The following is a 25,401-nucleotide window of genomic DNA, read 5'->3' on the forward strand; positions in this document are numbered from 1 at the left end:
ATCATACTATCCAAACTTCAAAGAAAAGCTTGCATCGGCGGGATAAAGGCAGCTTAGAAAGAGCCTAATTAAAAAGAATAAAATAAGCATAATATATTACAGCAAAATTCATAAATCAAACTACTAAACAGAGATATAAGAAAAAGATAAGAATTAAGTGGCAAACGTTTGAAAACAACCATAAACGGGGCCTCACCTTCCAGGATCAGTATAGTGGGTTCTGGGGGTAATGGCGTTGTCCCAGAACACGACAAGCCTACACTGCTCGACTCATCCTCATAACTCGGAGTAGTAGTCCAGTCAACAGTCCCAGTACTCTCCTCAGTCGTCGATTCATAATCATTCTCATAGCTCGTACTCGTTCCTTCTTTTACGGACTCCTTCTCCAAACTTACAGAAGTTTCCTTTCCGTCCTTAGAGTCCATCTGTTTCAGTGTGACCCCATCAAACACTGCAGACTCTTGACGCTCATCTATTTCATCCATCGAAAGATTCAAATTATGTGGTTGATCCTCGAAGTTCAGGGTATCATCTATGGCTGAAAATGGATCCCACTCATCAGAGGATGAGCCCATGCATGGACATGAGCACTCGCACTCGCCACCAGCCCAAATTGGTGGCGGTGGAGAAGATGGTGGCTGAGGCGGCGGAGGCAATCGATTGTCCTCAGAATTCGCGACAGAGTTCTTTGCCATGCTCGAAGCACTTTCCACAGGTGTCTCGTGAACCTTAACCTCGTCCACGTTTACTTTAGCGGCTTGTTTGTCATTGACATCGTCACCATTGGTTGGGACAGAGACAGACAGCACGTAAAGCGGTTTCGAGGAAGCCGAGTCTCCAGAAGCTATCGTGATGTTCACAAGCACCCGATGCGATGATGAGGATGAAGATGAAGAGCTCGATGAACTTGGTGAACCTGATGAAGATCGATGAAGACGATCGACTGGTACTTCGATGATCTTCACTTGCTGTGTCAATGGTGGTGACGATTCAGAGTTAGGTTTGATCGGAGCTTGAATATTGTTAGAAGCATCGTGTGTCTTTTTCAGCGAATCGTCGTGTATAGAATCGGTTTCTGAAGATTTTTCGTGATAAATTCTCCGCGGTGGTAGTGAATCGGACTTAGATTTACTTGTAGATTGCATGTTATTAAAATTATCGTGCACTTTTTTATATGAATCTTCGTTTATAGCGTCAACCTCTGCAGATTTTTCGTGAAACATTTTCTCAAACTCTCTCAAGAACTCCTCGTTACTCTCTTCTCTAGTGATAACCCTCAGATCACCAGTCTGATGCACCAAATTTGATTTCTGAGGAACATTGTTGGTCTTCAATTCATTCTCCAAAAAACGGTCCAGCTTCTTGTTCTTCAATGTGGTACGATCTTCAGCTATTTCATGATTTAATTTGACAATTTCCACCTCGTCTTGCCCGTAATTATAAACAGGATAGTCTCTCTGTAATTCTTCGGATTTCTCAGGACTGTTCACATGACTGGGCAAAGTTTCAGACTCGGACGAAGAATCTTCTCGGGAGAGTTCTCGTGTTTCCTTCACAACATCCGAAAAATCATCGGAAGAACTCGCGTTCCTGCGATCCTGTGGTCCGTTCGGAGCAGTACTTTCAGTTCCCAGATTCTTACCGTCTTTCTCGTCCTTCGGGGTGCTTAACGAACTAGCCACATCTACGTGCTCTACTACCAGCGCTGGCACAATATTTGCTTCGAAATCATTCTTTGTTGAACTTGTACTTACGGTTAACGAATCGGTGACATTCATATCATACTCAGTGACATCCGCAAAGAAAGTCGTGTTATTTGTAGATATATGGTTTTCTAGTAACTTTCTATCGTTCTCTATTGATTTCATGCCAGTGAGATTCGCGATGACCTCGTCAGTTTCGACATGCGTGGGCGAAGTAGTGTAATTGATGTACTTATTATTTTCTAATAACTTTCTATCGCCCTCTGTATCGTTCTTTTGTAACTTTACTTTAGTAAGATTCACACTGGATTCGTCATATTTGAAATCCGCGGACAAAGACGTATTATTTGTGTATTTATTCTTTTCAAACGATTCTTTATTACGTTCTCTATCGTTTTCTAGTAACTGTCTATTATTCTCTACATTTAATTCTAAATCTTTCTGTGCAACTTCTACAACACTACTACCAGTACTACCCTCGTTGAACGAATGTTTCACGGTGATCGATTCGACGTTAAACTCGTTCGATTCTATGTCTACCGAGAACGTTCCAAAACTGGACGCCCTAGGGACGAAAGTTTCACTAGTCTGAGCGTTACCATTGTCTCCACTCGACTCACCAAACTCGCTAAATTCGGTGATCGAATCTGTTGTAGCCCGATTCTCAATGATCGATTCTGTAGTGACAACAATCGAATCTAAATTATCCGACTCAGACTGCGTGAAATCGTTGTTGATTTGACTCTCTGGAGGTTGGTCGTTAAGTGAAACGAAAGAGTCACTAGCAGCAGGGTGAACAGAGGAGGATGTAGCGGCAGTGGTGTAATTATTAGTAATAACCGAAGAGTCAGAGACATTCGCACGAAGCAACGATCCCAATGGACTCGTTGATGACAAAGGCAACGACGAAGAAGATTTTTGATCGTCCGCATGCTCCGTTTCATGCACATTAACCATACCAGGACGATCCTCGTTGAACTGTGACGTCGGTTCGTTTGTCACGGTCGACGAGAGCTGTTCACGTTCGCGGGATGCGACAGTTTGGTGCAACGCATGCTGGTTAAACGTGTCCCTACGTTTACGGGTGTACGCGTGCTCTAACATGCTAGCCGATGGGTTAATACTACCTCCTGAGGATGCTTGTTGCCGTGTTCGCCCGCTCGACTGCGACGAGGACGCGGTTGCTGAAGAAGAGGTCTTGTTTCCGTCCGAGGACAGTGGTTTTGTATCCGAGTTCTCGCCAACCAGAACTGCGCACGTTTTCGTGCTTTGGTACGACCGGTTCAGTATGCTGGAAACTGAAATTTGAACGGTGGTTTTGTTAAGGTCTTTGATGTTTTTCAATGTGACGAGATGAAGAGAATAGAAATTTTGAATAAAGTCTTAAAATACTTCTTTTTGCAGTCAGAAAATAGATCGTACGAGGTACTCGTAACTATCGATATAGGTATATCGTGATGCAAATTTTACATTCACTTTAGTTTTAAAGTAAATGTATTTATGGAACAATAATATAGATAATATCGTTGACTTAGGTAGAATTCGTCATCATTTATTTAAAGCGGGATTCATGTTATGAATCTCACTGATAAAACGCAACGAATTGCCCATAATACTTGGTGACTCGTAAACCAATATTATTTCATTTAAATGTTACAGAATACAGAGGTTCTGTATTTCATTTAATTTCTTAAAAATTTATTCGCTATAAATATTTCTACCCAGTTAATTCAACCTTCAGCACAAAGAATCTAAGAATCTAAAAGCTAAGTCTTGATATCGAACCAAATCATGGGTGATTTAGAAGATTAATTTATTTATTTATAAAATTACTCTATATATATTTTAGTTTTCTAATGATTTACTCGCCATAAATATTTCCACTAATCTTTGATCCATGTAGAAACAAATTTGATAGTAAATTAAATCGTTAATGATTCAGAAGATTTGTTTATTGATGAAATTACCGTGTATTTAACAATGAAAACCAACAAGTAAAATCAATTAATTATTACTTATTAACGAATTATTATTTCATCGAACGATAGTATAAATATTTGTTTATTTAATCTAAATGTACAAAGATTGAATATAAATTAAACGACGACTTACCTACTACGTAGGCTAGTGCCGCCGTTATACACAGCGAGACAATAAGCAGTATCATGGCAATTAATTTCCAGCTGCACCAGTCAACCCCTTTGACAAAATGGCAGCGAATGCTTTGTCTCCTCATTGGGATCATTGAGGGCGCGTGGCCATACGGTAAAGGTACCCTGAAATCAACAAATTGATCTCATTTTACTTCCGCTTTATACATCAAAGATTATTTACTCTCATCAGGAAATTTTACTGTGTTAGAAAGATTTCGAATATTTCAATAGCAGGGAAACAATAGGTCGTGCAACTGTCTTTCATTTGAAGAGACAAAAAGTGACGATTTATTTAAATGATATACATATTTATCGAGTCACTTTCCATCCAATTCTTCTATATGTTTTTAGGAGATTTATATCTTTAGTGACATCAAACTTGAGAAATCAATTCATCAAGAATGAACTCGTCATATTCTTAAAACAGTTTTGAGCTCTTTCCATATTCTTTATCGAATCTTCGTGTCTCTCCTTAGTCAAGTTATCAAACTTTAGTCAATTTAAAAATTACAGAATTCGTCTACGTTACACCGTCATATTGCTAACTTTCTTCCAAAATTAAAGAATTTCTTCTTGTTTTAATGAAAAAAAAGTCACGATACCGACTCTCCTACAAAATTGGAGAATTTGTCTTGAGTTTTAATGATTAAAAGAAGATGTAAGATACGTATATCCGGAGCGGAGTCGTAAAGTGGTCCGTATGATTCGACGCTGTCTCCGAACGTTGATTTCAAAGGAAGCGGAACGCCGGTTCACGTCGTTTGATACGCGGCAAATATATTTGTACTCGTCACGTGCTCTCGCGCAAAAGCATCAACCCAGGGCTCCTGGAGTATGTTTATGCTGAACGTGGAAGCGCGCGTTTCCAAGTAACTCAGAAACGTCTAACAAAAATATTTAAACGGGACGGGCCGGGTTTCCGAGCAGCGAGAGGCTGCCTGTTTGCTTTCGTTGCATCACGCGATAATGGAAAACGAAAGCCAGACGCATCGCCGTCGTCCTCGTCGTCTTATTCGCGCAGATCTTTCCCCTTCTTTCACTTTACAACCCTGTGTGCAATCGAAAATCGCGCGAATTCTCTCTTTCTTTATATTTTTTCTTTCCCTTCCCCCTTTTCTTTTTAAATGACCGATCAAGTTGATTCTTGCGTCTAAATATTTAGAATACGAATTAAGTCTGGGTTGCATGAGTCGAGAAAAATTTAGAAACTTTGAACGGAAGTTTGGATTTTTTCTGTTTTAAATCTGGAGTTCAGAAATCCTTTGTGGGAAGTATATATGTTTCTTTCTTTTTCGTATATTTTCGTTTGAGGTTGTTCGTTCTTTATTATTTGAAAAGCAAAGAAATTTAAAAAAAAAAACGTTATTTCCTTTCTACTGAATTTACTTCGTGGATGAAGAGTTTACTTCGTGACTTGTGATGCCTTTTTGTTATACAAATTGATGTTTCATTAATACGATCGATGGATATTCATTCATGACTTTACTGATAATTGCACGTATCGCATTTTGTAGGTTAATCAAAGTCACAAACTGTCTTAAAATTTATTATCATCTTCCAAGATAAATTAAAATATTTCCTAAAGAAAAAATATCGTACTATGTTCGCTGAATTCGAGAATGGTAAGATTAAGCTTTGCCAATAAATAAAAATTCGACGAATATTTGTCCTCTTCCAATTTATTATCACAACAATTGCACAAAGTAATACAATAAGAACATTTCCACGAAACCAGAATCCCTATAACGTCTAGTTTACGACGGTTTAGTAAATTTCCAGTATGTTTTAGTAAAACTCGAGGATCTATAGAGCTTCGTGGTCCCAAAGCGTACGATTTTTCACGGTAACATGGTGTCACGTGCACAAAAACCATTCTCCGATGGGATGACACTTCAGCTTCAAACATTGACTCATTGTACGACACCATCTGAATAGATGATTCACGAGATCTCCCTTGAGTACGTTCTCCGTTGTTCAAGAAGAGAACACGAAGAAGCGATTGTTCGCCACGGTTCATTCGTTCCGATCTAGCACCGTTCGTTTTTCGAAATTTCCACGACCTACTGCCTCCCTTTTTCCTTTTTTATTCTTCTTCCTTTTAACTTTCGAACAATGAAGGTTCGAAGGTCGTGCGAGACTTAAAAAAAGCTTGTAAATTTTCGAATATTAAATTGTCCGGATGTATTTGATTCTAAATATAAACTTGTTATTTAATAAATCGTGATATTTTAACGTAATTGTAGATCCAAATGAAATTAGGATGATAGAATCTGATACAGAAGTTTCCAATGAATTTAGACATTTAATCATTAGGGGCGAGCAGAATTTAAAAACTGCGCTGTCTGCTGTTCAAGCATCACATCTTTTTACAGGAGAGAAAACGAAAAATACAGAAGCCTATTTATATAGAATAGAATCGTATGGTAGAGAATGAGATAGGCTTACCTGTCCATGTTGTTCTGCAGCTCGACTTTTATTGGACTATTCCCCGTGGACTGATTCTTGTTGTTGTACTCATTCTTCGGTATCTCTGTGAAAAGAGAGAACAGAACGATAGAGACAATTTGTTACGTTGCAGATCGACGAAATTTCTCGTGGGAAATGTTGCCCTAGTTTTTACCTAACCCAACTTTTATTCAGTCTCTCTCTCTTTCTCTCTCTCTCTCTACCTCTCGGTTTTTCTTCGTTCGTGTAATATCTTCGCGATTCTTTCTATACAGTATCATGCTGTTGTCCTCTGTTGTCCTTTCTGTATGAAATAATTCATTGGTGTACATGTCTGGCAATCGAGGCAGCAATCCAAGAGCCACCGATCTAATCCCATTAAATTCCGACAATGTGCACTGCATCGTGTTCTATCAATTGTTTAACGCTTTGTTCGAAGATATCGTAGTTGACAGACGTAGATCGAGTTTAGTTAGAAAGTTGGAAGTGATATGACTGTAAATAGATAGCCTTATTTCGAAGTTTTTATATAAGAAAGGAAAGGCAAGCGTGTTCTATTATATAAATAATTTTTTTAATATAACTGTTTTATTATATAGTTCCTTTTATATTATTTATTTTTATTTTGAAAGTAATTTATAATTTCTTTCCTATTTATACAAAAGAAATGTAAAGAGAGATATAACAGACTTAATTTTTCTAATTTGCACATTTTCAGTAAGATGCTTTCGCTAAGTGAGTTCAATATAGAAGAATAATCTACTAAAAAGGAATAATAGTTTAGTTAGTTTAGTTAAATAGTTATTATTTATCGTTCACATTAATACATTGATGGCTCAATATTATTGAATGAACAACTGAGTATGTAAATATGCAACATACGAGTACACAACTTTGTTTCACCAGAGTATAAATTATGATCGTCTAACTCCACTTTAAACAATCGCATTCGTCCGATGTATACGATGAAACGTGAGAAGAAAATGAAAATACTTAAGGACAATGATTCCATCTATATCAGTATTCATTATACAACGCCGTTTTCAATTATCCGGTTCGAAGGAAAGTCCGAGGGATCGATGAGTGGCCTGCTAGAAAAACCACCATCGTTTACACGGGGACGATCTTGTGGTGTTTCCAAGGTGTTCAGTTTTCCTTATGCACCTTGTGGTCTGGCCGCTTGAAATTCAAACCGAAACCACGATGAATCATGTACTTATCGATTCAACACGGGGCCTCGTTCACCGTCTCACTTCTTCCTCTTTTTCCTTCGTCTTCGGGTTGTATCGGTAGAACACGGTGCAAAGAAAAGGTCGCCGCGTCTGGCATCGCAAAATGCGCGAACCTCTATCGGCAATATTTCAGGATAGTGTTATTCGAGTCACCTAAGCTTCAAAATATCTTAAAAATTAATCTTGAACTTTGCACCGGATAATCAAACTTGTAGTACATCATGGGGCACCATCAGTCTTTAATGCAGATTGATATTTAAATAATAATGAGTAATCCTGCTTTACCTGGTTGTATAACGAGTAAAAAAGAAAGAAAGAAGACGAGAAGGTTTGTTTAATTCATTTTTTCCGACAGCTCCGCCCATACGCGGTGTCCTCTCTAATTAAGTGTACCTCGAGTAATTAGAAATGTGTATAATAAATATGTCGAACAGGTAAAAAAGGTACAATTAACCTGTCAGACGTGGCCATTCATCGAGTACCATTGCAAAGGCTTTGATTTCATGTTGAAATGATCTACCTGTGAGGTTGTGACCTATTATGAGAGGATTTAGGATTTGAAACTCTGTTTAGGTGAATGATTATTAAAACAGTAAATATTGGTACGTATTAACTTTGGATTAGGTTTCTTCCAAATTTCCACCAATTAATATTTAATAAACGATTTAATAATCTTTAATAAAATCTTTAAATACACCATGGTTTGTTTATTTATTTATTGTAGAATTTCTGATGTTAGTAAACTGCTTGTCTAATTTTTGTAAAACATAAATGTCCAATTAATATTGTAAATGTACTAGTAAAATAAAGCTTTATTCAACTTGATTTAATGGTTTGAAAGAATAGAGGTTTTGGTTATTTCGAGTGTCCATTTAAATGTGATGAATAAAAATATAAATATTCGATTTATGTTACCTGTGGGTTATCTTTTTTTTAATTTTAGAATTTGCATTGAATTGGATGAAATATTTCTATTTAGACTGTCACATATTATTGGATATTTTTGGTTATTGTTATGAAATAAAAATACTCTCCATAAGCCACTTTTGAATAAATTTAACATTCTGTGATGTTACCTGGCGGGTGAACGCACTCGTGTTAAAATTTGTTATCCTCATTTTTTAACTCTTACTCGCTTGATGTTACTGAAATTAAGTAAATTCAGTAGCTACAAGCATTACTTTGTCAATATACGCTAATGCACTTGCTTACTTAACGTTACTAAAAAATTTACTCGAACTTGAGAAAAATTAATTAACCAATATTCGAAAACTTTGCAAGAGCACTGCCGCTTTTTAAAACTCTTTAACCCTAGTTCCTCATAATATAAATTGTATAATCATAATTAAAATACAACTTTGTTAAATAATCCATCAGATTAAAATCACATATAAATTACAGTTTAATCCTTAAAAGAAAAGAAGAAGAAAAAGAAGAGATAATCTTCTAGATGTAACCTCAATAACCAATAAAAACCTTAGTCAATAAAACATAGTCACCATGTTATACATTGACAGGTATTTCCAATGCGTGAAAGTAAATCACGTTGGTCTGCTGAGTGATTAAGGCAATTCTGACACGCTAATCGTAGACATATCCCTTTTTCTACGGTTCTTGGCATTAGGCGTCGTCTCGTGCGGCGGATAATTACGTACAAAGAAGCAAAACGAATGGGCAAAGAGGCAGTCCAGAATCCCCATAATCACGGATATCTGCCTAAATGCCATAATCATCGAATTTTGGGGCCGAACGACCGGCAACACCTGCAATTAGCGGCTTGGGGTCTACTTTTGCGGACCTTCGTCTTCCCACGCTTCGATTTCCTGTTCACCAGGTATATGTAACGTGTGAAGGGTGAAGCAGCGAATTCTAACGTAAGAATAAAACGAAGGGTTTCCAAGAGTATTCCAATGCGGTTCTTTTACACGTTTCCATAAAAAAGCATTCATGAGGCAAGGACTTTATTGTTTGATTACTTTTCAAGACAATTTTATGAGATTATGTTGTTTATAGGGAATGTAAGAGAGACCTTTTTTCATTGGAATATTATGTAAATAGAGTTGTAAAAATAAAGGAAGAAGTCGTATTGATTAAAGCATTAAAAAATAAAGTACCTATAAAAAATTGTGTCTGTGGTATAAAAATAGCGAGGAACATGAAAATACACGTATTTCTTCCAACAACGATACAATCTCAATGTCCACAGCCATGATTCGCCTAACCGTTAGGAAAGATGAATGACCATAGAATTTCGCAAACACTCGGATGACGGATTCGACGAAGCCGAGAAGTGCATTATCGACAGCGGCGAAAGGGACAAAAGCCTAGAAAAGATTGGTGGCCGTGTCGATGACCAAACCAGAGAGGAAAAAAGAGAAAGACCAACGATCGACCTTAGGTGGAGCCTAAAGTATTCTGTGGAAGGTCATAAGCGTCAGCCAGTGTCATAACCGAGGGTCAATAAGTCGAGAGATCATAAATCACCGTTCGAGCCGCATCCCACGTTTTTGAAACGCCATAAAGCTTTCAAGTGTTCCGAGGTTTCGCTAGAGAATCGTTTTTGGCGCCTGAAAGGTCGTCTGAACCGTAGAAAATTTCGAGTCCTTCCTTAGTTAGCAACCAAACAGGGAAGGAACGCGTCTTATTGTGTTGTTCAAAACGTCAGAAAGCTCGTCTATGTTTTCCCCGTAGTTGGTGTAGATTGCTTTAAAGCGTCTCGAAAAGCCTGTTCGCGGTATGCTTTTCCTCTGTCGAATGCACTCAACTGTTGGGACATCGAGGCACGTCATTTCATGGCTATGAGTCTCTGGTAAATTTCGATTACCTAGCTGCTGGTTCTGAGAGAATCGTTTTAAGCGCCTCTTAGGGTAGTTTTTCGGTCATCAGCTCCGACGCAGATGGAAAATTATTGCGAAAATGTGGAAAATTTTGGGACTACTGATTGAAGCCAAGAACTGAGGAAGAACCTCATCTCTTTTTAGAGAAAAAGATTTAGTAGCTTTGAAAATTTTATGACTGATTATATGTGCACATTATGAATCAAAAATTTGGAATCATTTCTCAATGGTTATATCGAATCTGTTACTACTTCTGTTATGTATATTTAAAATTAACGTGACAGATATTTGAGTAGCAACTTCCTACAGTTTTCAACACTTTTCGCAACATCTTTTCAGAATATTCTATACAGATCAATTTCTTTAAATTTTTCCGAAGTATTCTATATAGATAGAACGGCTTGTTTTAAAGTTTCTAGGGAACAGGTCCTATTTGTTCTTTCAAAATAAACGAAGAGCCTTTTATTTGGATATTTTGACAAATAACGAAAGTAAATTTTTAATGAAAGCGTTATATTTTTTAGAAACTACTCGGGGTCCTGGTTGGCCGATAAGATAGCGGCTAGAAGAAAACTTCGTCTTGAAAATTATCGCACCCCCGCCCACCATTGGTTACCACTGATTACAGCGTGTACTACCCTCGTCAGAAACGTCAGTCACTTCCCCCTCTCCTTGGCTAAGCCTTCTTATTACGTCCCTCGATGAAACATTGTCCGTGTTATCGGTGGACACACCTCCTCCAAACACTTTTCTTCCAAGAATCTTTTCCCTTTTACTTTCGTTCAGCAAACTTCACAAGTCACTATGATAACCGACTGAAACCTATATAATCAATTTTAAATCATCGATGTTTTCTTAAACTTTTAGAGAACCTTTCGAATCACCGCTACTCTTCTAAGATCATCTCAAAGTTTGAACCAGTTCGCAATTTCAAACGCATTTACTGCTGTTGATAGCATATGGTGTGTCGTCTTAACGATCCAAAATTTATATTTTACCAGATTTTTGATCGTTGGATTTTTATATATGCGAATTTGACGAAAATATGAATTTGGGGTCAGTCTCCGTGTCAGTTTAGGGCTAGTTTTCATATCCTCGGAAATCTTCCTCGGAAGTTTCGTCCTTTTGTTAAATAGAAAATGAAATTCTCGTTAAATAGAGAAGATTGAAAAATCCTTAAGTAACTTTGCAACGTTCGAAGAAAGTATACCTTTATGGCTATGTATAATACAGTGTTAGAATCTATCTTTGTTTAAACAGAAAAACGCAAAAGCTATAAGAGTTTGCTTGGTGCAAAGTCGAAAGCTGCGTATCTCAAACAGAATCCTTATCTACTGTCTCTTAGGCAGTCAATCTTGCTCTCTAGATATTTGTTTCTCAAACACTTTTAACCGATATCATCCTGGGGGAACTCTCGAGATCCTGGAAAAATGTCGATCGGTGTAAAGTTCTCCTCTGTTTATCTACAGATCGATTATTTAGAGATCCGATGCAAACATTACCAAGAATCCACCACTTCGAATCCACAAAAAGACGTTTGAATATTTTTAGGAAATCTTCGAAGCTCTCGATCAAATAGTTTAAACAAAAGGATATGTTCTAGTAATATGTATAAAACGTTTTATACATAAAATTTTATCCAAACGATATTTAATGTCGATTTAAATCATAATTTATATTTGCCAAAGACACAAAGAATTCTGATAGAATATTTAATGTATCAAAATTTGTCAAGTACGAAACATTAGCAACAGATCTTCCACTATAATTTTCGTGTCGTCGTCGAAAGAACGGCTCTGACTTATTTCATCCAGCAGTTTCTTAACAAGCTCAAACAGTTATCGAGCTGATCAAGCGGAGATACGTAATCGTACAACTTTGTGTTTCGAGGAAATGAAACCCCTTTGCCACGTCTTTGTCGTGGCCTCTTTTTCGCTTTGAGAACGTAAATCAATGCCTTGAGCAACCCCTAATACTCACTTGGTATACTGTAGAAGCCGCCTGATGAAGTGCGTACGAGGCAGGACGGCTGGAGGTCGGGATCACGCTCGTGATCGCTGGCTGCGTGGCTTCCTGGCAATCTTCCGTTGACGCGGCTCATTGTAGGGTTACGGGGTGGCACATCGGGCGGGCCCCGCGGCGCCGAATTGTCCAACAAACACCCTATAACAAACGAGAAGGGGTACTTGTTAATTATGCCCGTGAATATCTCGATAACTGAAATATTTCAGAAATTTTAGAAGATCTTTGGAGCTTTAGATTTATTTTCATGTTAGCTTTGTGTTTTATTGTCTAACCTTCGGATTCTTTCTTATTTTAGTTTTAAATAATTTTATCGCTTGCCTAGATCTCTTCTGTATTCTTATAAAATTAAAGTTTTGTTAAATAATAGCATCTATACCGTATATCAAAAATTTTTCTTCGAATTTTCCGAACAATAAATACCACGCAACCGCTATTACAACGGCTATTAAAACACGTTCAAAGGACAATTCGATCCCGCTTAAAAATAACGTTGTGGTTTAGATTACTGGGCCGGGTCTTCTTCCAGGTACTCGAACAATGTCTAAGCGTAATCCTGGGCAGGTGGCCAGGCGGTTTTCATCGAGGCGAAAGGGTTGAGCCGATCTCGCGATTAGGCACGTTTCACACAGCCAGGCTTTCGCCGCCGCTACAGGGATTACAACGACTAGGGGGAGTGACCCAGAATCGCAAAACTCTCTCTCTCCTCTGCGCAACGATGCGAAATGAAAATTTTTCGAAGGCAGTTTCACAGCTTTGTCATAGTGCTCTGTGCCAGGTATAACAATGTCACCCCTTCTCTCTCTCTCTCTTTTTTTCTCTTTTTTCTCTCTTCCTCTCCACTTTTCCAAAAAGCACACGCCAATAACGGAAGATGTGTTGTCGTTCCTTTCTTTTTTGTCGCCGATGTATCGGAAGTCTTTGTTGGAATTTCTATAACAATCCTTTTTTCGCGCGTCAATCGATGGTCTTCAGGAAGCAATATACCAGATTCGTGGCTTGTTCGAACGAAATGTTTGGTGTAGAATCGGTCCTGCTACTGGCTTTGAAAATTACTGGATTTTACAGAGATGAAGGAGCAAAGGTAGTTTTGAATTTGATGAAACTACGAGAAAGTAGCTCAGTATGAAATTAGTAATCGTTTAAAGGAGATTTAAAGATTCGTATAAAAATGTATAAAATATCCGAGATAAAGTGCTTGTAATACTTAGTAAAGAAAACAGATTACCTTGATCATTTCATGAAAACATGAATTTCTACAAAGATCCGCAGTTCAGCTTGTTATAATATCGTGTTATTATATTAACTTGTTCACACAATTCCGTCAGAAATGACTGGAAAGACGCGTTTCGAATGCGAGGCTACGTTAAATCTACATTCACCTCGAGGAGTTTCAGGAAAAAAGGATCGAAATTCCATTATGTAGAATGTTATCCAGTACCGAGAGCAACGGTTCCATAAATTTAGTTTCTCGAGCAAGCCGAATAGAGAGGGTCGCAACTCATTTTTAGATTTCCTCGAAGTCGATACTCGGAAAGTGGAGCAGTCTCTGGGTTCTTTAAGTCGATTATAAGCCCGGTCAGATTTGAAGCACCCTCTCCTCTCTCTCTCTCCCTTCCTCCCTCTCTCTTTCTCTTTCATTGTATCGAGCACAATCTAAAACGCCTAACAGACCAGAGCTCCCCGGATAGGGTGACCGTCGAAGAAACTCGAGCTGCGTTCTTTTTACGTTCTCTATTAGCCAATGAACTGGATCCTTTCGAGCCCTTTTTTACGCCTGTAAAGAACGTCCTTCTGACATTTGATCGACTGGTACGCAACAGGAAGCAGAGAGGAACCTGAACGAATAAAGAACTGGGTGCTCTTCTCGAAGGGTATGAGCAAGAAGGTACCAAAGAAGAAGCACAAGAAAAAAGATATGAAAAAGACGAGAGAATGTTGGATTTTAAACTTCCGCGATGATTAAGTGACGCGCGTGCTTCTTCGAGTTTCGATCATGCTTTTAATACGTTGTACCTAGTTTGCACCATGTTCCGACGTTCGACGAACTGTTTCGCTTCTTCAGGTTGAAACTATACAGTTTCTATTGAAGACACCATCGAAACCGGCGAATAAGGAGAATGAATGTTGAAATGGGTGAAGTCTATCGTACAATTAACTGCAGAATATTGACAGCAATAAGTGCTAGTTCGTCGAATCGTAGTTACCTTATTTTATGCTAAAAATGGAGTGGAAAAAGACCTTCACTCTGTAAAATGACAAAGACTTTCCCAATCTGCAACTAATCGCTCGTCTCTCACTTTTTCTTCATCCCCAACGATTCGTGAGGGAATTTCGATTCGTGCTCTGTTTGCATTACCTCACCCCTTCGCCCCATCGCCTTCAACTAAGAGCACTCGACCCTTTTACGAGCGAACTTTCTCAGTTTCGACATTTTCCCCCGAGGGGCGACCCGCCATTTTGTGTTACCAGCAGCATGCATCGGTTCACCAAAGAAGCCTCGGACATGTAAATTGCAGTGACATCGAGCTAACGTCGAGGAAAATGGAAGAATGAGAACCAGTGGTCTCTTGCACAAGTAATCTAATATTACGTACAATCGAGGCTTGAATAACTCGAAAACCTACGACTACAATTTTTTTCGTTCTCTTCCGTTTCACTGCGGAAGCCTCTTTGCGTCGACAAATAAATGTCCTTCATCTCGAATTATCTGCCACGTTTACAAATGAGTTTTATAAATTTGCATAGAATTGTTTAACTATATTCTCTATATGTTTATTTGTTACGGTACAATGGCCGACAATTTCTTTCTTTTTCTTCCGGGTAGCGAATATTTATATTTTGTACAAGATATATTTAGATACAAATACATTATGCATGATTAAATTTCAAAATCTGTCAAGTATCATTTTGTGTCATATTAGTGCTGTTTAGTGTCATATTAATTCTTGTATATCTTAACCCAATAAACTTTAATAAATATTTGGTGTATTAATATTCCGATAAAATATATAAAGACCGAATTAAAATAGTTTCAACTTTCGTATTCGGTATTTCGTCCTTAATGCTTACGATATAAATCAAGAAATTGAAATAGAATCGTCAAAGTCGGGACTGTTAAATATCTCCCTTGTAGTTTACTTGTACTTCTGTAGTACATTTACATAGTTATATAGTATTTATATGTAGTATATTTTTATAGTTTCAAATGCTATTTTAATAATAATTTTTAATAATAAATGACCTATTTCCTGTGAAAGTTGCAAATGTAAAATATACTTGAAATATATATATATATATCGTCGTGAGAAATTTCCGCATAATATAAATGTTAGTAATGACAATCTTTTCTCACATATAATGTCGTGTACTACGAGTTAATTTTCTAATCCGAACAGTATTGAAGTTTTATCAAAGAATAATAGAAACAGAAGAAATTTGACAATTTTCAGGCTTCTGAAAATTCTTAAAAGACGCATGTAACTATTATTTTTAATATCTTTAGGAAAGATTCGAACAGCTTCAACCTATCCCACAACAAAGCGAACACCAGTAGCATTAATCACACCGTATTCGTCAACTCAACAGAATCATCACAATACCTCTTGATCCACTTCCAAAATCTACAAGCCGCCATTGACATAACAGCGTAAGTAACTTTGCGCCCAGGCATCAGGAGGCAAAGAAGAATAGCAAGAAGCCATCGAAGCAGAAGACTCTTCGCAGCACGTCGTTATTCTTCCTAATAGATCGGCGGGAGTAGTCATTGTGTCGGTAGTTACACGGCTGATCCTTTCTTCTCCGCCGATCGGGTCGCGTCAAAAGGACGAAAAGAGCAACGACGAGGACAGCAACTACATAAAGAATCAGCGCCAGGTCGACCAAGGCTACCTCCCTATCCCGTAATCCAGGATGAGTCTCGTGCTATACAGACCGAGCACGTTGTCGAAGAATCTGGGTCCTATTGGTGAATCGAATTATGTTCGGTTACTTGAACCTACCAAGTCCTCTCCTTTCCCAGATCAGTGGCATGGGGTCAGCCCTACAGAGACTCAGCAAATAAGTCTCAAAAGTTTCAAAAGTTTACTTTGAAGAATCTATAAGTGTGTATATTTCTTCCTTATTTCTTAACTTCTTAATTTCCATAATTTGTTTTTTTGAGCAATTTGTTTTCGCTAAATGTATGTTTGAAATAAGTATCTTGTATTTATATACATTTTTAAATGGATTTTAAATTTTCTCCATATAATCACGACAGTCGTGTACCATTACAATGCTAGTGAAACTTGGCAAAGTTTCGTATAATACGCGTAATAATTCGTACAAAGTTTCTATCGTAAACGTCCGAATGTTTCTGTGAATCACTACATAGAAGCTTGGAGCGTAGTTGATCCATCTTTGAATCTACTTGAGTTCATCGCTACTACAAATACAGGACAAGCATGTTGCGGGAGAAGCTGAGTCCTATTGGTGAATCGAATTGTACTTGGTTGCTTGAATCTACTAGGTCCTCTTTCTTCAAAGATTCAGCGCCATGGGACCCGTAAACGCGACGATGAAAACGTTAGAGGGCCCAGTGGTCCCGAGAAAAAAGGATTTTGTTGAATGAGCGGGGCAAGGACGGTTGTTGTCGCACCGGGCCGCGTAATGGATGTGCGCCCATTGAGAATGCACGCCGAAACGCGTAACATAATATAGGGCGAGCAAGAGCCCATGTCTAATGGAATTTATTAGAGAAGGGAGCCTCCGCCAAAGATATACCTGAAGGATCTTTTCTTCCTTTTTCGCTTACGTTCGTTCCGCGTGGCATGCGTCTTCGATCGGAATCAAGAGCAAACGAAAAAGGAGCGTCGTGATTTCTCTGTTGCTCTCTTGTTAGCACTTACGATTAGCTGTCGCGTGTAGAAATAGGTTTATGTGTGTTGTAGGTTAGGCGAGACGCTTGGGATTACTGGTTTGATTTATGGTAATTGCGGCTTGGGAAAGTGGAGATGTTCCTATGGCTTTCTAAATGTTCGAATTTGTCTGACCAAATAACGAATGTCTCTGACTTTTGTTTTATGTTTCGTTATTAATGAGCTTGATCGACTTGCTGGTTGACTTCGCTCGTTAATTCTTAATGCTCGTTATCGTAAATTCTCCCACTGCAAAAGAATATCAGGATTTCCTCGAATCTTAATCTGGACAAACTCTGAAAAACATGCTCGCTTACAGAATCGAATTAATCTTTCCCGAAACACGTACTGCTTTACCAACATCGACCGAGAAATTGCCTGTAATCGTGGACGTTTCGCTCCAATTTACCCTTCGATAAAAATCGAAGAGTACAACAGAGGGAGAGGAATTGTAAACCTTCGTCGATGTATTACCCTATTGGTTTAAAAAAAAAATCACGCGAGTGGGCGTTCGTGATAAAATTTCCGAATAAACTCTACAGAGCGTGGAATTAATTTTTGTAGGAAATCGTGGCCAGTGTTAAATCGTTCAGAAGTAAAACGCGACATGGAGGAAGATGGTGGCGTAACGTTTACCGTTGGTACGATGGGGAGAAGTGAGCAAACGATTGGGATCCCTGGTCACGTATCACCAGACCGAAATCGATGTATTTTGGGGAGCGGAACGGAGGAAAATGGACAAGGGTTAGCCTCGTGTCTGGATTAGCTTTCGAACCGGAACGAATTAATACTAAAACGAGTACGCCACGGGGAAAAAATGTGTGTACGCGTAAGTCTGGGTTCCCGTGTACCATGAGAATCTCGATCCCGGAACGAATTCGTGTAATAGGATCGAGATCATGGACCGACAGCATACCAAATGCAACTCGCAATTGCGTATTATATACTACGATTTGTTCTTTGTCCTTATTTTTTTTAGGGTAAGGTTATTCAAAAAATGAAAAGTGACAATTATAAATTGTAATATGATATGTAATTGAGAGCATTTTCCGTGACTTTTTACCTTTTTGTCTCTTTTTTTGTGAATAATGAAAGATGAAAGAGTGGATGTGTATTTGTTAATTAAGATAATCTATGATAAATGGAACAGATCCTAGATACTAGAAATCGAACACACTTTAAAAGTGGTCTGACATGCGTCATATTGGCTGATAAAAGGACCAGAAATATTCTTTCGATAATATTTTCATAGAGGGCCTGCGTTCATGCCTGTCTGGATCCACCAGAATATAATTATCTCGGCACGAGGCAGGATATAATTCACATCCTGCGTCAGAAGCCCTTCCGGATGTACGTTTTCAGTCGGGACACGTCGATCTTGTCTTTTTACAGACACCATCACCTTCCCTTCTCTCTTTCTGGAAAGTTTCGGTGTCGAAGTTGGAAACTTTGATCGACTTTGATCGGTTGCTTCGAAAATTTACAGGCCAGGTTATTCACGTTATTCGACGGTTCATTTTCAAATATATACCCTTCCTTCGATGTGATTCGAAATATGAAAAAAAAATAGCTTTAGTATATAATACATAATCTAAAATAATATATTCTCTTTTTACTAGGAGAATAAAATAGTCGTAGATAATTATGGAAGATGGTGGAAATTACAAAGTCCTATTTATAGTTGTTAGTCATGGTGGTTCGATACGGTGTTCAAAGCGACGAGACGATAATTTATTTAACCACTTAACGTACATACCCGTAACATATAAAAATTGTTTTTAATTTAGCCATAGATCTTTGCGCATTCAAGATTTTATATAACAGAACACCCATATATTTTATTAAAAGATATAGATATACGTTGTAGACCTATTTGCATCTTCTACTGGGTTTTAATATGAAAAATTTAATTTATGTTCTTGAGAACTACGACATTTTATACATATACTACAATATCTAGAATATATATCTTATGGAAAATATATTGTGTACCTGTCTGCATTGTAAGTTGTTTTTTATTATAACAAAATTTAATTTATGAATGCAAGAGCTACAATAGTTTATACATACATTGAAACGACTATATATTTTATAAAACAATATGCTATATATCTCTGTGCGTTGTCTGTTGTCTTTTAAGAAATTTAATTTATGTATTTTAGCGTAAAAATTTACATCACATTCGGCGCAAAAAAATCCTCTAGATCATGATTCATATGGTGTTCGATGTTTAGATAATTCAGCACGACAAAGCTCGGTTTTGATGGCCATAGTAGGTTGGGCCGATTTCGATGGTAAAAAATGATTCTCCTTTTGTGACCGTTTCAATCGAACGAGCGGCTCTCGATAGCGCCACTTTAGTCGGCTCTGGTATATTTCATCGAAACGCAATTCAATTACGGCAAATTGATATAGTAGCCAGCGCGCGTTGCGCTGCCGGCAAATTTTCACGAGAACTTTGGAATACTAACCGATCAACCGTGTTCGCGATATTATTATACAACTAAATGTCGCGGTGTCAGCCGGCCCATAAATTATCGGCCACCCGTGTATTCTCACATAATCCTCGTATATTTCAATCACAATTGTTTATTTAAGCTGTCTAATATCGATCTTCTTTGACCGATTTACTCTAACTCTTGATTCCATAAGAAAATGATAAGTATTATTTCTCGTTAATTTATACTATATATTTTACTAGCATAATTGTTATTACGATATTGAATACGTGAATTCTTCATACTAAAATTTCATATAAGATAATCATTCTTAAAGTCTTTAATAAGATCCTAATATTATTCGAGTTTCAAATGAGATAATAATTCGTAAAGGTTACAATAATTTCCTAATAACATTTGAAGCTTACTTAACTCTTCCTAAGTGTCCCAATACTCATGAACACGAATATACACAGAGACAGAGACACGTATATTACAGCGTGTTCAAGGCGGTGTACGCGCGCGCGAAAATGTACGTAGTCGAGGATAAAGGGAGCGAAGAACGAGGGTAAAGAACCACCATAGCGGCCTCTACTATCCCTTCCATCCCTCTAACCTTTCTCCAGCACCCTCCCCTTACGGTTCACCTCACCCTATCTCGAGCTTTGGCCAGGCAACGCTACCACCATCGTTGCCCTCCTCTGGCTTCCAATTAAAATCCTTTCGTCCATCACAGCCCTGCATTCTCTCTCTCTCTCTCTCTCTCTCTTTCGACACTTCTGCCCCTCTTTCTCTATGGCCATGCAACGGACGGCAGTACGCCCTTTCATTTTTAAAGATTTTCCTCCTCTGACGCCGGCAAGTCGAATCGGAAAAAGAAGTCGAGAGGACTTTGCGCCTCGGTCACTCGGAGTTTACGCGCGTTTCTATGGAAAACACGTTGGATTTTTCAGTTCTTGGTTCGATCCAGAGATCTTCCGGTTGTGCTTTGTTTGAGATTGATTCCCACAGAATTGAAAATTTACCAGATTTACTCCATGTTGGAAAAATGGATAAATTAAGCAAAGGTTTTTGAAAAACACAAAAACTTGATTCGGTTTTTTATCTCCGAAGGCAAAGGAAAAGATATCTTCATGGAAAATAGAAAGTGCATTTTGCTCGTAAGAACTGGAACATTTTAACTGGTTTTTAGCAACAGTATATGAACATAAGCGAAATGTACAAATTAATGAGAAATTAATAACAAATAATAAATTCTAGTTGTCCGTTTGAAAACCTGTGTAAAAGCAACAGTATGCAAAACTTCAATGCGCTGTTTATGATTGACGTATTGGTAAGTGGTTTATGCGTGGTTTCCGCATACGTTTTATGTATACATCGACGGGTGCACACGTGAACATGATTGCGTCGTCTCATTCTCTCTCTTCATTGCCAATTCTTCCATTCTCGTCTTTCTCGTGCCTTAAACTGTGTAGAATGGCGGCAAGGGCGGTCGTTTTTTCAGCGGGCAAAATGGAAACTCGACGGGTTCGAGAGACGGATCTCGAGAGTGACTCGTTCCCTGGTTAGGGGAGGAAAAAGGGCTTAATTCGTTTCCCATTAGAATTTACGCGCCACGGGAATGAAGAGAGGCTGCGAAACTGCCGGGGAAAAGAAAGTCTGGAGGGTGGAAAGAACGGATAGAGAGAAAAAAAAGGGAGTTCGAATCTTTCTACTTTTCTTTCTTCACGTAACAACCATCGAATTTCGCGGCGAGGAAACACCGCGGAAAATAAACTTAGCTTTATCGATGTGACGCACACGAATGTAAGATAGAAGAAGAAGAAACGAAGGTTCGAATCACTGTTTCATGTGAAAAATCGGATGAAATCGATGTTGAATTATCTTTTTTATGCGATTCGCTCCCCGATAGTCACGAGAGATCGATAGCCAAGAAATGTTACAGTATCCTTCCTTTTTCGGAAAAGAATGTTATTTATATTTTGATTGAGTTTGTTACTACACGTTAGAACTTTAAGAAGTCTCTGGTATAGTTTGACTTTAATATTGTATTTTTTAATTTTAAGAACATACTTTTCCTTGATAATTGCTTCAAGACAGAGTCATATTCATAAGTTCAACAAAAATTGAATAATTCACACAGTTATTTCAACTTTATGCTTATATCAAACAACGGCCAGAAGACAAAGACGGCGCGTAGATGGCGCAAAACGTGCGAAAAGAAGGAGGTATAAAAGTAATAACGCTCCATTTCACGAGTCAGTAAATTCTAATCGAGGATCGTTAATCGGCGATGAACGGAAGTCGAGCGTGCTGCAGGGCGCGTTTTTTCCTCCACGCTTTCTTTCTTTCACCGCGTTGAAACCGAGCGAACGCGTACACAGACCTTCAAGATCCCCCAAGACGCGCACTCGAATTCACACGGACCGGCGCTCCTTTGATTTCGATCGCCTTCCATTTTCCAAAGAAGAATTCCTCGCGGGAACACCAGAAAACCATCGCTTTTCCACGGTCCATGGCTTAGATCTTGCTTCTGGAGGGAAAAAAGATGGTGGAAAAAGAGAAAGAACAGGCTCGATGTCGTATCAAGCTGCTCCACTGAACGTCCACTCGAACGCGCGTGCTTCAACGCATCTGATCTTCAACGACCACCGCCTTTTCGTGTCTTTTTATAGGGTGTTCGATAACAGTGAGCCAAATTTAAGTTTAGTAATCGGGGCAGACGAGAGAAATGCATATTTTTCAAGTTATAAATAATCGTGAAAACTGCCTTTTCTTAGTGGATCATAAATATGATTATGCATAAAATATGATACTAAAGATGAAGATAATGAAAGAAGTCTATGGACAAAAATGTTGTCTGGGTTATAATTATAGAATTAAATAAAGTCAATTAGTTGATGAGAAAGATACAACTTTTTGAAACACGCTCTACTACACCTTTTGTCTGCCTCGAACGCGTTGTTTCCGCGCAGCACATAAATTCCAATGGGAAAGGAATTAAGCTCTGGCCCATTTCCCCGTGGACTCTTGCGCTTCTGTTCTCTACGAACGCTTTTCTAGCATGAATGGTAGGATATATCATTCGATTACCAGACTGCAGAAACGTGCTACTCGTTTTGCACCCTCTTTCCTTCTCCTTTTCGTTCGTTGCTTATATTCCAGCACGGCAAACGAACATTCATTTTTTTCATCTTGAGGCATTATCGGCTCGTTAAAGGAGTTATTACGAGCGGCCAATCGTTTATCGGCTTCTCTCCAACTCTCTTTCAAGGCATTGTGAACCGCAGACGATTCGTTTGCGAACACCTCGTTCCCAGAATCTCGAGTCGAGATGATTTTCACCAGAGAATCCCTTCGTTCATAGCTGTTTTATGCGTGGAAATGTGCTTAAGATATTAGGAGACAATGTTGCGTTAACGCAACATTTCATTTCGAATTCTTTTTCAGTCAACTTACGATTTCTTTAAACTGCGCCGGTTGAAGTTTTCTACGGTAATACAACTATATCATACATACACAAGCTTATTAAAAGTATTCGAACACTTGCATATTACGTGTATTATACAAATATGTTGAAATTTTGTTATCGCTGTTATGAGACTCGATTAGCATGGTCATGTTGATAAAGTTTGAAATAAATTCGAATATATGAAAGTTGGAAATCACAGAAATATTTAACTATTAACAATGAACTATTTAAACAGTGAATCGACAAGAAGAAATATGAAATGATTAAATAAATAATATCAAATGGAAAATAATTCTTAATTTTTTTCTTCTTCAATTTGCTTGTTCGCGTTTTGCGCATGGAAGTATGATAATTCCATTGTTCCGGTGCGGTAAAATTTGTACGTTTTACAACTGCATTTATATTTTGCGATTTACACGAGAAGCCAGCTTGGTTCCGCGTTTTTCCGCTGACTTTCCGGCGTGTAACAGCGCGTGTTTACTTGCTGTTTAGAGTGTACAGCATATGCGCGCCCTTCATAAACAAGCGTCTGTTTTATCGTGACGTGAATGCGCGTCCTTCGTAGCGAAAGGATTTAAAAAAAAAAAAAGAGAAAAACGAAATATACAAAAATTAGTTGCACATCGATCCAATATTTTTTAGTTCTTTCCTACAACAGGATTTTCACGCTGTACAATATTATATTATATTATACTATAAAAAGTATTGTACCATTTTACACAAGTATAAAGTCTCGATTTCGAAGGATTTATTAATGATTACACTATATAATTTTAACAAACAATTGTCTCGAAAATTTTAATCTTCAATTTAAATTAATTTAATAATTAAAGAGTTTAAGCGAACATTCTAATCTTAAATCTTAATTCGTCAAAATCTTATCCAAGAAAAATTCCTCCCATAGAAACGAATATTATTTTCTATGCAAGAAACACAAGAATATCATTATACTTGCATTGGATTATTTAAAAGATTGGTTTTCCTAATAAATTATCTACTATATTTGAACTTAGAGATACCAAAACCTTTTATGCATAAAAATACCAGGAAATTACTATACCTAAAGTAAATTATTTTCAAAATTAGGCTTATTACTGATCCATTATCTTTATTATCTCCCAAATATGACAAAAGCTTCCTTCTAACCGTAAATAAAAAAAGGCTGTTCCACGTCTAAAATCACAGAGCAAAAAGCATCGACAGGATCCAGGAGAATACTCGCAACTCCCAGAACATAATTCCCTACGTCGCAAACGAGCGTCGGAATAATTAATGCACGTGTGTACTCTTTTTTCACGACCTGCGATGTTACAATGACGTGAGAAACTGAAACATCACCATTTCGAGAGAGTCGTGCGGTTCGACGGTCGTTCGTGTGCGAGAAACATTAACACGCATCTTCCCCCCGGGTAAAATCCAGTCAACGGTTGACTTTTTGCATTTTCTAACCGAAAACCAGGCAGACTCGTTTCGTTGCCCACGCGATCGATCATTATCGCTGAACAGATCGTATTGACGACAGCTGAGAGTCGATCGTGCTGACCGATTTACAGCAAATTATCATAATCCAAAACTTTTTCTTTAATTTGGAAGAATTTTACAATCAATTCTCGTTGAGAATTATAAGTAAATTATTCTGGCGTGGTGCTATAACGTGAATAATAAATGATTATCGTATGTTTGATTCTAGCTGAATCTAATGCTTAAATCTAGAAATAATCCAAAGGTGTGTATGAATTTTTAAAGATTATGGGACAACGAGTGGTTTGCTTTCGCGACCTTGAAAGGATGACACTTATGGTTAGGTGAATTAGAAATACTTAGTTTCTATTTCTCGTGGAATTATGTTGTACGCTTTTTCGAGGATATTGGACCATTGAACGTCGTGGTTCCCATTTGAAACATTGAAATTTACAATAAACTAGAAATTGGGTAGTAAACTAGAAAACAATAAACTAGAAAACTAAATTTAGTAAATATAACACAAGTTAATAATTCAGTTGTGCATGAAAAATTTCAAAACAATTATCGATACATAATTTGACATCGCATTTTCTGTCGTTCCTTCTTTTATTTTTCACACAAACAACACATTTTCTTCTAGATAATTGTGTTGTGCCAGTACGATTATTCTACCAAATGTCCAAATTGGACAAATTGTGAATGCAAAGTATTAAATAAAAAAAAAAAAAAAAAAAAAAAAA

At 37.8% G+C, this 25,401-nt stretch overlaps 1 protein-coding gene across 10 annotated transcripts in view; it reads right to left on the minus strand.

The window, feature by feature from the left end:
- The window catches only part of LOC122573008 (teneurin-m), a 653,565-nt gene that overhangs the window by 22,914 nt on the left and 605,250 nt on the right, over positions 1–25,401 (minus strand). For 8 of the 10 annotated variants that reach the window (XM_043738833.1, XM_043738834.1, XM_043738832.1 and 5 more), the window contains 4 exons: positions 12,351–12,533; positions 6,302–6,386; positions 3,816–3,979; positions 197–3,001 (listed from right to left, as the gene is read on the minus strand). In XM_043738833.1, the coding sequence (XP_043594768.1) occupies positions 197–3,001; positions 3,816–3,979; positions 6,302–6,386; positions 12,351–12,533 (3,237 nt within the window). Of the gene's footprint in view, positions 1–196; positions 3,002–3,815; positions 3,980–6,301; positions 6,387–6,476; positions 6,720–12,350; positions 12,534–25,401 lie in introns of those variants that run through there. The other 2 variants (XM_043738841.1, XM_043738840.1) reach the window with 2 other exon arrangements.

Source organism: Bombus pyrosoma, linkage group LG11 (assembly GCF_014825855.1).
Source record: "Bombus pyrosoma isolate SC7728 linkage group LG11, ASM1482585v1, whole genome shotgun sequence".
NCBI lineage: Eukaryota > Metazoa > Arthropoda > Insecta > Hymenoptera > Apidae > Bombus > Bombus pyrosoma.